The sequence below is a fragment of the Colobus angolensis genome, unplaced genomic scaffold, assembly GCF_000951035.1.
Source record: "Colobus angolensis palliatus isolate OR3802 unplaced genomic scaffold, Cang.pa_1.0 Scaffold9, whole genome shotgun sequence".
In the NCBI taxonomy this organism is placed as follows: Eukaryota; Metazoa; Chordata; class Mammalia; order Primates; family Cercopithecidae; genus Colobus; species Colobus angolensis.
The window spans coordinates 12,657,844-12,672,034 of record NW_012122931.1 but is presented as its reverse complement, the minus strand read 5'-3'; the positions used below and the strand labels follow the sequence as shown (position 1 = coordinate 12,672,034).

General features: G+C 46.0%; 1 protein-coding gene across 1 annotated transcript; it reads left to right on the top strand.

The window, feature by feature from the left end:
• Positions 1–8,175: 8,175 nt before the first annotated feature.
• Positions 8,176–9,188, top strand: LOC105504127 (olfactory receptor 1K1). The gene is given in 2 exon segments (XM_011931419.1): positions 8,176–9,099; positions 9,102–9,188. Coding segments are annotated over 2 exon segments (948 nt in total). The 5' UTR covers positions 8,176–8,201; the 3' UTR covers positions 9,152–9,188.
• The last annotated feature ends 5,003 nt before the right edge of the window (positions 9,189–14,191 follow it).

Genomic DNA, 14,191 nt, shown 5'->3' with positions numbered 1-14,191 from the left:
AAAAAAAAAAAAAAAGAAGGCTATGGATTAGATAATTCTATTGTATCAATGTTCAATTTTCTGATATTGACAACTGTAAAATAATGTCCTTGCTTTTAAAAGATACACTTGAGATATTTATGGGCACAGGGACACAATGTTTCTAATTTACTCAGAAGTTTTAGGAACACACAAGCACATGCATGCATACATACACACACACACACACACACACACGAAATGATAAATGTAGACAATTGGTGAATCTGGGAAGAGGGTATAGGAAGTTCCTTGTATCATTCTTGCAACTTTTCTGTAAGTTTGAAATTATATAAAAATAAACTATAACAAAAATGGTTGACCAGAAAAAAAAAAAAAAAAAAAGAATTTGGATAAATCTTGTTAGAAATATTACAATTATTTTAGGGTTAGTGTTAGAATAGGAGACTAAATAAGACTGGAGTTCAGATTTCATTTGTATTGCTCAATTAAATTGGAGTTAGAGCTTAGTTCATATTAGACTTAAGTTGGTGTATGGGTAATGTTTGTGGTAAGTTTAAGTCACAGTCTGGTTATTATTACAGGTAAGCTGGGATCAGAACCAGATGAAATTTAGGCATAACAGTATTTTAGGTATCAAATTGGCATGCTTGTGGTCACTTTAAGATTTAGTTGGGGTTATAAATAATGTTACTTAAAGCCTAAGGGTGGGGGTTGGTTGGTGGTGAATTTCAGTTTCTTTAAGAGTTATGAGCATGCCTGGATTTGCATGTGGTTGGGTAGGATTAATATCATGACTATTTGGTGTTAAGATTCCAGCACTGAGGTAGGGTTGGAGTTGGAGAGGGAATGCCATAACCCTGACCCCTTGGGCAATAGTAACTACACTGCCCCAAGCCTTGAGTCATGGAGGGCCTCCCAGACCCAGAGCTCTTAGGAGTTTTGTTCACCCAGAGTTCACAATTTTGACAGATTTCTTTTGTCTCCATGACTCTTTTACACATAGGCAAGTCCCAAGGCACTGCATTCTCCCTGGGAAGCCTCTCTCTGCAGAAGCAGACAGGAATGGACCCTAAGAGTTACAGGCAAGAGCCTCCAAGAAGAGGTGGAGCATAGTCAGATTTAAGTGTCAGCTTCTACCTGATCCTTCCTCCAGTTCCCCTGATTATGGCTGAGGTGAGGCCAAGGGTGGGAAAGGTAAGGGACTCAAACAATGCTTCACTCAATAGGCTGCCCATGGAGTCTCTTCCTCGGGCCCCAGCCAGGTGCTAGCCTTGCCCCTCTATACTCTCCCTTCAAGGAGAAATCAACCACCTGGCACGTAGACTGCAGGAAAACTGAAGGCTTTGACCTGGCTGCGTGGGAAGAAGATGCCCCTTGTTGCCAGGACCGAGACCCTCCCTCTTGGTAACTATGGCATTCTTGGAGGTTCCAGGCTAATAAAGAGAAGAATGTGGACAAGACCGTTTCCTCAAACCTTACAGAACTTTACAGGTTTCCTGACTCACCCCAGTTTTCCCAGAACAGTACCAGTTTTGGTTTGTTTTTGTTTTTGTTTTTGTTTTGTTGTTGTTGTTGCTGCTGTTGTTGTTTTGAGATGGAGTCTCACTCTGTCGCCCAGGCTGGAGTGCAGTGGCGCCATCTCAGCTCACTGCAAGTTCTGCCTCCCAGGTTCATGCCTTTCTCCTGCCTCAACCTCCCGAGTAGCTGGGACTACAGGCACCTGCCACCATGCCCAGCTAATTTTTTGTATTTTTAGTAGAGACAAGGTTTCACAGTGTTAGTCAGGATGGTCTGGATCTCCTGACCTCGTGATCCACCCGCCTTAGCCTCCCAAAGTGCTGGGATTACAGGCATGAGCCACCGTACCCGCCGAACAGTCCCAGTTTTAAAACTCCAAGTCCCATGTCCCAAGACACCCTCAGTCCTGGGCAAATCGAGATAATTGGTCACCCCATTTCCTGATTAAACAGCATCTTGAGAGAAAAGGTAAAATTCCCAAATTCAGCACATTTTGAAAAGACTTAGATAAAATAAAACCCCTTCTCTCATCACAAGACTCAATCATCCTCTCCCAGTTCCCCAACTCCTCTTGCCTCCTATCACCATAGCATCTCAGGTGCCATGACAAAAATTGGAGGCATTGTCAAAAGAGTTAGCAACCTGAGGACTGCGAATGTAAGGCTTACCCCAAATTTAACATTAAGACTCAAAGATCTCCTCTATGATCCTTTCTCTTTATTGTGAGTTCTTAGGCTCTCATGACATACAGCAGCTGCCACAATCAGTGGAAAAGTTTCTGGAGGGATAAGGCCCCTCCCATCACCTTGGCCCTACAGGATGGCCATGGCTCCTTCCACATATTTAGCATCCATGGAGCAGCCAGATACAATAACTACATAAATCCTAGAAATCAGCTAAAAGAAATATCAAGTTTCAGGCTATTATACTGGGCCTACTTGATAGAAAAGAAAACAAACAAGAGGGAAGGGGAAAGGATTGGAAGACAGTAACAGAGCCCAACCTGGAGAATGAAGGAAGAGAGATAAATCACCCCTCCTAAAGTGAGATGCCCATAAGAATGTGCCCAATTCTGATAAAACATTTCCCTTCAACACCACTTACTAAAGCAGGCAGTGAGGACAGGAAGATGGGGAAGACTGGGGCACTCATTGCACAAAATAAGTTGGGCCCTGCAACATGGGTGGAAATTGAGGGGAAGAGGCAATGCATCAGGGGCATGAGGGGTAAGTATAATAAGTGGAAGACTCTAAGGAGACCAATTTAACTGACTTGAGGGGGTATGCTAGGAAAGTAGAGGGAAGTTTGAAGATTGAAAATTAGGGAATGAGAAGAACACTCCATGGCTTCAATATTAGGTAGAAAATTTAGACTTTATTTAAGAGACAATAGCAAGTCATTGGAAATTTATATATTCAGAATCATTCTTTCTGGTTATTCCAACAGTGTTATGTAAAGCTATTCCCACCTGGAATGGTACATACAGGTTCACTTCCCTCATACTGCAGTATACACCCAGAAACACATACCGCTTCAATAAAGACCTAATGTCCTATTAGAAATATTCCTCACCAGAAATAAGAGAGAACACAAACAAATGGAAAAACATTCCATGCTCATGGATAGAAAGACTCAATATTGTGAAAATGGCCATACTGCCCAAAGTAATTTATAGATTCAATGCTATTCCTATCAAGCTACCAGTGACTTTCTACACAGAATTAGAAAAAACTACTATAATTTTATATGGAACCAAAAAAGAGCCCGTACAGTCAAGACAATCCTAGGCAAAAAGAACAAAGCTGGAGACATCATGCTACCTGACTTCAAACTATGCTACAAGGCTACAGTAACCAAAACAGCATGGTATTGGTACCAAAACAGATATACAGACCAATGGAACAGAACAGAGACCTCAGAAATAACACCACACATTTACAACCATCCGATCTTCAACAAACCTCACAAAAACAAGCAATGGGGAAAGGATTCCCTATTAAATAAATGGTGCTGGGAGAACTGGTTAGCCATGGGCAGAAAACTGAAACTGGACCCCTTCATTACTCCTTATACAAAAATTAACTGAAGGTGGATTAAAGACTTCAATGTAAAACCCAAAACCATAAAAACCCTAGGAGAAAACCTAGGCAACACCATTCAGGACATAGGCATGGGCAAAGACTTCATGACTAAAACACCAAAAACAACAACAACAAAAGCCAAAATTGACAAATGGGATTTAATTAAACTAAAGAGCTTCTGCACAGTAAAAGAAACTATCATCAGAGTGAACAGGCAGCCTACAGAATGGGAGAAAATTTTTGCAATCTACCCATCTGACAAAGGGCTAATATCCAGAATCTACAAGGAACTTAAACAAATTTACAAGAAAAAAACAAACAACCCCATCAAAAAGTGGGCAACGGATATTAACAGACACTTCTCAAAAGAAGAAATTTATGCACCCAACAAACATATGAAAAAATGCTCATTATCACTGGTCATTACAGAAATGCAAATCAAAACCACAAAGAGATACCATCTCACACCAGTTAGAATGGCTATCATTAAGAAGTCAGGAAACAGCTGGGCGTGGTGGCTTACGCCTGTAATCCCCGCACTTTGGGAGGCCAAGGTGGGTGGATAACGTGGCCAGGAGTTCAAGACCAGCCTGGCCAAGATGGTGAAACCCCATCTCTACTAAAAATACAAAAATTAGCCAGGCATGGTGGTGAGGCCCTGTAATCCCAGCTACTTGGGAGCTGAGGCAGAGAATTGCTTGAGCCCAGGAGGTGGAGATTGCAATGAGCCATGATCGTGCCACTGCATTCCAGCCTGGGTGACAGAGCAAGACTCCACTTCAAAAAAAAAAAAAAAAGTCAGGGAACAACAGATGCTGGCAAGGATGTGGAGAAATAGGACCACTTTTACACTGTTGGAGGGAATGTAAATTAATTCAACCATTGTGGAAGTCAGTGTGGCAATTCTTCAAGGATCTAACCAGAAATACCATTTGACTCAGCAATCCCATTACTGGGTATATACCCAAAGGATTATAAATCATTCTACTATACAGACACACGCACACGTATGTTTATTGCAGCACTATTTACAATAGCAAAGACTTGGAACCAACCCAAATGCCCATCAATGATAGACTGGATAAAGAAAATGTGGCACATATACACCATGGAATACTATGCAGCCATAAAACAGAGTGAGTTCATGTCCCATGCAGGGACATGGATGAAGTTGGAAGCCATCATTCTCAGCAAACTACCAAAGGAACAGAAAACTAAACACTGCACGTTCTCACTCATAAGTGGGAGCTGAACAATGAGAACACATGGATACAGGGAGGGAAACGTCACACACTGGGGCCTGTTGGGAGTGGTGGGGTAGGGGAAGGATAACATTAGGAGAAATACCTAACGTAGATGACAGGTTGATAGGTGCAGCAAACCACCATGGCACATATATACCTACATAACAAACCTGCACGTTCTGCACATGTATCCCAGAACTTAAAGTAAAATTAAAAAAAAAAAAATATTCCTTGTTAAAGAAACACTCTCATAGGTCTGGCACCCACACAGACACAGATGCAGCTGCACACTGGGACACACATCCGAGCTCATGGACAAATTGAGTTGCACAGAGGCACAATCGCTCTCACAAACACAGCTCTACAAATTGAGATCATTGATAGTAGTTGTGATTGCCACAGTCACCAGGGGCACAATTCCTCCCACACTCCACACATCCTACAAGAAGCCACCAAGAGGTGACAGTGACAGGTGAGGTGAGAGGAGGGTTGGCTCCAGAAGCTACAGCTGTAAACCTGGGATCCCCAGGTCACTCTACTTGGGGCCGAGAGGTCAACTTGACCCTTCTCTCTCATCTTCACAAGACAGGGGCTGAGGAGCAGCAGCTTTGCAGTACACAGGGCTCCTGAACGTCCCCTGAGTTAGAGGTGGCACCAATCACCTCCTTCTCCATCAAATTGGTCCCTAGAAAGGAAGGATAACAAGCCCCACAGTCAAGCTGCCTTGTTCCCCAGGGATGAAGGCTACGAGAAGAGGTTGTTGCCTCTGGGGAAAAGCTAAGGTGCTCCCAGGGCTCTAAACCCCATAAGCATGGCCAATCATTCCTTCCTCAGACCCTCCAGTGTCAAGCCACTCCTGGGCCCTGCAGCTGTTCCTTCCTGTGATGTGCAGAACCCAGAGGGTACACTTGGGGTCAAGGGTCCAGGCTGCAGAGTGTGCAGATCTGTCTTCCTGTGTGTGACTGTCTGCACAAGTCATATGTGTGAGTATGAGAGTATGTGCTGTTTGCAAGGCTGTGATTGTATATTATCATCACTGCACAATGGTTTCATCGTAGGGGGTAGGAGGCAGTGTGTAAGTGCATATGCCCCTTTAGCGTGGCACATCTCTGCCGTGATCCACCATGAGCCTACGTGAGTGCAGCTGTGTATGTGAAGCTGTGAGGCTATGTGCAAAGATGTGACTGTATGATCAATGAGGGGATTGGGTGTGCCTGGGCATGCATGGATGGGCACGGGGTAGAGTGCTCACACACAGTAGGCAGTCAGTGAGAACGCGAATGTGCTTGATGGGTCACAGCAGCTGTGCATGGCGCTATGTCTCCATCAACAGGAGTATGTGAATGATTGTCACCCTCTGGCCTTAGTGCCATTTTGTGATTGCATTTGGCCATGTGTGCAGGTGTACAATGATCTTGGCCTTTGAATCCTGAGGTAATGGTTGTCTGCCTACTTTGCTGTGAATGCATGTGCTGGCTCCACATTTCTGTACATGACTGATTGTGCTTATGTATTTGCAGAGACCAGCTTGAGGATGCACATGTCTGCATGCCTGCATGTGTGTTTGCAACTACATTTGAATGTTTCTACAAACACCTTTGTATATTTGAACGTTTATTGGGACCAATTTAGACACAGGTCAGAGCAGGTCCACTTCCCAAAAGCAATTCTATAAATAGACTTCCCCTTCCATCCTGCCCAATCATCCTGATCCTCTTCCTCTCTCGGAAAGTGAGAAAGAATTAGGGGCTTAAGAAAAGATGCTTTAGAGAAAGCAACACCAGAGATTCTTCTTAACCAATGGAGAAAAAAAAAAGGAATACAATAGGGTAGGGAGGTCCTTCATTTGACGGTTTTTTAATAGAGAAAGATGTGGAAATAAATTAAAAGATCATTTCCCTGTAAAGATGGTTTCAATATAGTCTTCCACAAAACTGTGCCCTAAAATTCCTCTGTTACTTCAATTCCCTTCTTAGAGAATTGCCCGATTTCTGCAATGAAGTTCAGACAGGAAAAAAACTGAGACACTGAAAACAAGTTGCCTCTGTCCTTAAGAGTCAAGTTGCTATGCCTGGGCAGATGTGTCCATCTGTCCACACGAGTTTCTCACACTGTGATGTGCATCTACCTGGTGCTTGCTTGGAAAGTGTTTGATTTCATAGGGAAAGTTTTCAGGGATATGAGGAGTCATTCAAATTCTATTGCTTTGTGTGTGTGTGTGTGTGTGTGTGTGTGTGTGTGTGTGATGGAGTCTCGCTCTGTCACCCAGGCTGGAGTGCAGTGGCACAATCTCAGCTCACTGCAACCTCCGCCTCCCAGGTTCAAGATATTCTCCTGCCTCAGCAGGGTTCAAGATATTCTCCTGCCTCAGTAGATGGGATTACAAGTGCGTGGCACCACACCTGGCTAATTTTTGTGTGTTTTTTGTTGTTGTTGTTGTTGTTTTAGTAGAGACAGGGTTTCACCACATTGGCCAGGCTGGTCTCGAACTCCTGATCTCAGGTGATCTGCCTGCCTTAGCCTCCCAAAGTGCTGGGATTACACGTGTGAGCCACCACGCCCAGCCTTGTTTTGTGTTTTAAGTCTGAAAATATCTGTATTCTTTACTCACACTTGAGTAGTATTTTTGCTTAGTGGAGAATTCCAAGTTCAAAATATTTTTTTCTCAGGATTTGAAGATTGTTAAACTGTGTTCTATAATCTACTGTTGAATTGAAACACTCGATGGCAATCTAATTGTATGGATATCATCAGTTCATTGTACCCCATGCCCTTAGGAAGTACTAGATTCTCCTCTTCATTACCAGTGTTCTAAAATTCCACTATTTGTGTCTAGGTGTTGTGGGTTCATATTCATTTCAATGTAAACATATGTGCTCTTCAGATTTTTTTTTTCTAGAGTTTCTTTCTTATGTTTCTCTCCTCCATCTTGGTTTGGTTTCATTCTTTCTTTTCCAAAATAAATGTCCATTGGTCAGATCTTTCTGTGTCGAACCTCTCTCGGTTTCATCTTTTCTTTCATATTTTCCTCCTTCCCTGATCTAAATCTTGTGCAATATCTTTTGTTCTATTTTTGCTTAAATCACAAACTATCAAAGTTGGACGTGACCTTGAAGATGAGTTACTTTGATTCTCTTATTTCGCAGATTGAAAGTCTAAGGCCCAGAAAGAAAGAAGTTTCAGGGAGGTGAAATGACTTGCCCACAGTCACACCTGTGCGTAAGGACCAGGGCTACCTGACTCTAAACTCTTGATTTTTTCCCATGGCCAGGAAGCCTTGCACAATTAATCCCCTCACCTTTTCCCTTAGACATCAGGGGGGTGACCCATCAATACAAAGGAGCCCTTGAGGTTCCAAGTGAATAACCAGCCTGCCATGGAGGCTGCCAATGAGTCTTCAGAGGGAACCCCATTCATTTTATTGGGACTGACAACAAGTCCTGGACAGCAGCGGCCTCTCTTTGTGCTGTTCTTGCTCTTGTATGTGGTCGGCCTCCTGTGTAATGGACTCATTGTGGCTGCCATCCGGGTCAGTCCAGCCCTTCATGCACCCATGTACTTCCTGCTGGCCCACCTGTCCTTCGCTGACCTCTGCTTCACCTCCGTCACTGTGCCCAAGATGTTGGCCAACTTGTTGGCCCATGACTACTCCATCTCGCTGGCCGGCTGCCTGACCCAAATGTACTTCTTCTTTGCCCTGGGGGTAACTGATAGCTGTCTCCTGGCCGCCATGACCTATGACTGCTACGTGGCCATCCAGCACCCCCTCCACTATGCCACGAGGATGTCCCGGGCCGTGTGCACAGCTCTGGTGGGGATGGCATGGCTGGTGTCCCACGTCCACTCCCTCCTGCATATCCTGCTCATGGCTCGCTTGTCCTTCAGTGCTTCCCACCAAGTGCCCCACTTCTTCTGTGACCACCAGCCTCTCTTAAGGCTCTTGTGCTCCGACACCCACCACATCCAGCTGCTTACCTTCACCGAGGGCACCACGGTGGTGGTCACTCCCTTCCTGCTCATTCTCACCTCCTATAGGGCCATCGCAGCTGCTGTGCTGCAGCTGCCCTCAGCCTCTGGGAGGCTCTGGGCTGTGTCCACCTGTGGCTCCCACCTGGCTGTGGCGAGCCTCTTCTATGGGACAGTCATTGCAGTCTACTTCCAGCCCACATCCCGATATGAGGCAGAGCAGGGCCGTGTAGCCACTGTCATGTACACTGTAGTCACCCCCATGCTGAACCCCGTCATCTACAGCCTCCAGAATCGCGATGTACAGGGGAAGTCCGAGCCCTTCTCATTGGGCGAAGGATCTCAGCTAATGACTCCTGAGGGCAGGACCCCACCGAGGACAGACCACATCACCCACACTGGCAACTGTTGAACATAACCCTCTGTCCTCTGCTATGCTCAAAAATCATAACAGCCATCATTTTCTGAGCACTTGCCTGGAAGCAGATCCTTGCCTGATCTCATTTTATTCCCACAGCCACCCAGGATATAGATATTATGATCCTGTTTTACATACAAGAAAATTTGTCTTAGGGCTTAGAGATAAGCAGTGACTTTCCAGCCAGGGTGCAATAGCTCACGCCTGTAATCCCAGCACTTTGAGAAGCTGAGGCGGTGGATCACCTGAGGTCGGGAGTTCGAGATCAGCCTGGCCAACATGGTGAAACCCTGTCTCTACTAAAAATACCAAAATTAGCCAAGCGTGGTGGCATGCAACTGTAATCCCATCTACTCGGGAGACTGAGGCAAGAGAATCACTTAAACCCAAAAGATGAAGGTTGAAGGGAGCCAAGATTGTGCCACTGAGCTCCACAGCCTGGGCGACAGAGCAAGACTCCATCTCAAAAAAAAAAAAGAAGAAGAAGAAAGAAAAGAAGAAGTGACTTTCTCAAATTCATACAATTCTTAGCAGGCAAAGCTTGGACCCCTTCTGCCACATCATGCTTTTCTAATGATCACTCTTAGGCAGTTAGAATGCATTCCACCATTTCCTATAGACCAAGGACAATCCAGGAGAGTGTGACATCCGTGGAATGTGCCTTGTATGAATGAGCACTTCCTCTTCAGTCCATGTGTTCTCAAACAAATTGGCTTCTCAACTGGGACTGCAATAGAGAAATTCACACACTATTCCAGTGTGAAGGGCCGGCCCCTCCTAATGAGCTCAGTGTGGCACACAGGAGGCCCTCTGCACATCTGAGATGAATAAATGACTCTATGTTCCTACTAACGTGCATTTAGAAGAAGTTCGTTCTTATTCTTTGTTCTTTCCCTTATTTGCTATCATGGCACCTGTTCTGCCACACCTGGCATTCTGTAGAAGGAGCACGTTGTGGACATGCATGGTCATGAACAAACAAAGCAAAGCTGAGAAGGAGGAGGCACAGGTGTTGGGGCAGATGGAACAGGCATTGGATAAGTCTTTATCGTATGCCAGCACTTCACTTATTTTTACCCACAAAAAGCATGGATATTCTTATTACCACTTTAAGATGAGGAAACTGAGGCTCAAAGCTGGTAACCTAGTCAGTGTCGGAGCCAGAACAAGCCCTTATTCCACAGAGGTCATGCAGGTGTGTTTTACTGGGCCCCACAGAATCCACGCCGCAGGTTTTGGTGCCTCAGAGGAAGTACTTGCAGGAAGAAGTCTCAGACCAGGGCAGGTTCACTGTCTCAAGTAAAGACACATTCTGGGGTCTGAAAGGGCCTCATGGTGCCCAGGTTTTTACCAAACAGGTTTGTGAGGAAGCTTTTAGGCCTATGTTGCACTAAGAAATCTGCACCCACTTCCCCATCCCCAGTCCCAACTCCACTCCTACCCCCTTTCCCGTGCTCTGGAGAGGAGAGAGAGCTACAGTGGTCCTAGAGCCAGGTTAGCAATAGCCCCTTCCAGATCACACAGGTGAGCTGCCACTGCCCAGTCCCAGAGCTGCTGCACTATGCTGTTTAGATCAAAAGGGACCTTAAAGGTCTTCAGACTGGTAGCTTTAACCAAAAAAAAAAAAAAAAAATCCATAACAAAACAAACAGAAAACAACACCACCAAAAAAACCACATTATTTACATAGAAACACAATATATAAAACAGGTTGGGGGAGAAGCCACGCAGTGTAGAAGAGGGAGGGTCAAAGAAGGCCCAGAATCTGCCTTCAATGCTTCTTCTCATCCCCACTTTGAAAGGTCTCTGATCTAACCCAACACCTTCCCTTTATAAATGGGGAAACTGAGGCCCAGAGTGGTTAAGGGACCTGCTCAAGATCACACAGAGTCAGTGGCAACCTTCAGGCTTCCTTGTTCAACCTGCCAGTGCCCCAAAGCCTGGCCCTGCCATGACACAGAGACCATCCTTTCCCGGCCTCCCTTCCTCCCTCCCACGCCCAGGTTATTTGTTTGTGCTGTGATGCCAGATCCTTGCTACTCTGTCAATAACTTGTCCCTGCCCCCATGATCTACTTCCTCCCGTCTGCCTTCTCTAAAGCTTCAAAAACACACTGGCCATGATGCACATTCACTTGTGCCTGGAAACACCGGCGCCACCAGCCCTGCCCTATGGCTTGGGTCAGCTGCTAATCATCAGGGACCTTGCCTGAGGCATCTCTAGGTCCCTTGAAGCTAGCACAGAGAACATGTCTGAGACATGCTGTGGCCTTGTGTCTCATGATCTCCTTCCAGGCGAGTCATCTGCATCAGGAAAGGGAAAGGGGTACAGCAGAGTCAGGGGTTGTTAGTGCTCCTGTCTCCCGGGCCACCAGCCCTGCCCCAGTCATCCTGCTCAGACGTCAGCCCAAAGAACAGTCCGCATCACTGAAGGGGCAGCGAACTCTCACTGGTCCCCACTGCCAATGGGGTAGCTTCTGTCCCTGGACTCTGACCACCAGCAAGCTACTTCTGCCTCAGCATGGTCAGTGCCTTCTACAGAATCACCACGACCAGAAGCACAAGCTCTTCCAGGTCTCACAATCACCAGTGCCAAAACCCTATCTTGGATATCAGGAAACTGATTCTAAAAGAAGTGAGGAGACCTGTCCTTGTTCCTTCTGCCAGCCAATTTAAGTTATAATTCTCCTGTCCTCGGCATCACGCTGTTTCCTCCACACCATAAATCATCGCTCAAGTCAAGTTAATTAATATGTATTGATCACTTGCTCTGTGCCAGGCACTGGGTTAGATGCTTAATATACCACCAGACAACCCAGGGACAATGAGGAGAAGGGAATGGTGGAAGCGGCAATAGCCCAGTCTCCAGGCATATGACTCCCTGGACCACCGTTCCACCCCACAACACCCCAACCAGACCTGACCTCTTGTTTTACTTTGGCTAGCCCTAGAAGATGAACTGACCTGGAGACAAGATGAGGAATCCATCCTTTCCCTGTCCCCAGAGAGATCATAAGGCTGGGCGTGGTGGCTCATGCCTATAATCCCAGCACTTTGGGAGGCCAAGGTGGGCAAATCATGAAGTCAGGAGTTGGAGACCAGCCTGGCCAATATGGTGAAACCCCGTCTCTACTAAAAATACAAAAATTAGCCGGGCGTGGTGGTGCATGCCTATAGTCCCAGCTACTCAGGAGGCTGAGGAAGAAGAATCACTTGAACCCAGGAGGCAGAGGTTGCGGTGAGCCGAGATCATGCCACTGCACTCCAGCCTGGGCAACAGAGACTCCATCTCAAAAAAAAAAAAAAAAAGACTTCATAAATCCACTGAAGCAGTTTTCTCTGGATCTTTTTCACATGAAATATAAAGAGACAGATTTTTAACACTTTAAGTAAAACAAGTATATCCAAATGACGGACTCCCTTCCCAGCAGTCCCCTTGGAACTTATTCCAAGGGGCTGCTTATTCCAGTGAGGCTTATTCCAGTGAGGCTGCTTCAGCTCAAGGGATTTTTGCAGCCCCTCTTTGCAAGGGCTTTGAGCCACACGAGGAAATCTACCTCTTCTTACCCGCTACATTTCCTGAGTTTGTCCTCAAGTGACTTCTGGCCATTTCAGAATCAATTCATCTCACCCTCCCAGCACCGATATTTTCAACCCTTCAGTTTATTCAAAATAATGTGTAGTGAACCACCTCCTCCAGGACAAATAAATAATTGCATTGCAAGAAAAGAATTTCAGAGTCTGCCTCTACAGCCTCACTTGTAATGTAATCTTTGTGCACTGTAAAGTAAGGCAGCCTTCATTTCAAAGGTATAGCAATTGGAGAGATTTTAGTAGTAAAAAAAGCTCAGATCACAAATGGTAAATTGATTACTCCTTCTAAGGGTACAAACAAAATTTCTAGAACCTAAACCTGCTTTCAATGCGAGGGCTTCCACAGGGAAAATGCAGCCATTAGGGATGCAAAATAAAAACATAAAGACTTTTTCTTGATGTAGAAATGACTGCTTTAAAATACTAGAAATGGGCTGGGTGCAGTGGCTCATGCCTGTAATCCTAGCACTTTGGGAGGCCAAGGCAGATGGATCACCTGAGGTTAGGAGTTCAAGACCAGCCTGGCCAACAGGGCGAAAACCCAACTCTACTAAAAATACAAAAATTAGCTGGGCATAGTGGTGTGCACCTGTAATCCCAGCTACTCACTGGGGAGGCTGAGGCAGGAGAATCGCTTGAACCCAAGAAGCAGAGGTTGCAGTGAGCCGAGATGGCTCCATTGCACTCTAGTCTGGGTGACAAGAGTGAAACTCCATCTCAAATAATAAAATAAAATAAAATTGAGGGGGATGGAGCAAGATGGCCGAATAGGAACAGCTCCAGTCTCCAACTCCCAGCGCGAGCGACACAGAAGACCGGTGATTTCTGCATTTTCAACTGAGGTACTGGGGTCATCTCACTAGGGAGTGCCGGACAATCGGTGCTGGTCAGCTGCTGCAGCCTGACCAGTGAGAGCTGAAGCAGGGCGAGGCATCGCCTCACCTGGGAAGCGCAAGGGGGAAGGGAATCCCTTTTCCTAGCCAGGGGAACTGAGACACACAACACCTGGAAAATCGGGTAAGTCCCACCCCAATACTGCACTGTAAGCAAACCGGCACACCAGGAGAATATATCACACACCTGGCCAGGAGGGTCCCATGCCCATGGAGCCTCCCTCCTTGCTAACACAGCAGTCTGCGGCAATCTAACCGCAAGGCAGCAGCGAGGCTGGGGGAGGGGCGCCCGCCATTGCTGAGCTCCAACTGGGTGGAGCTCACAGCAGCTCAAGAAAACCTGCCTGTCTTTGTAGACTCCGCCTCTGGGGACAGGGCACAGCTAAAAAACAACAGGGGAGGCAGCAGAGGCCTGTGCAGACGCGAACAACTCTGTCTGACAGCTTTGAAGAGAGCAGTGGATCTCCCAACACGGAGGTTGAGATCTGAGAAGGGA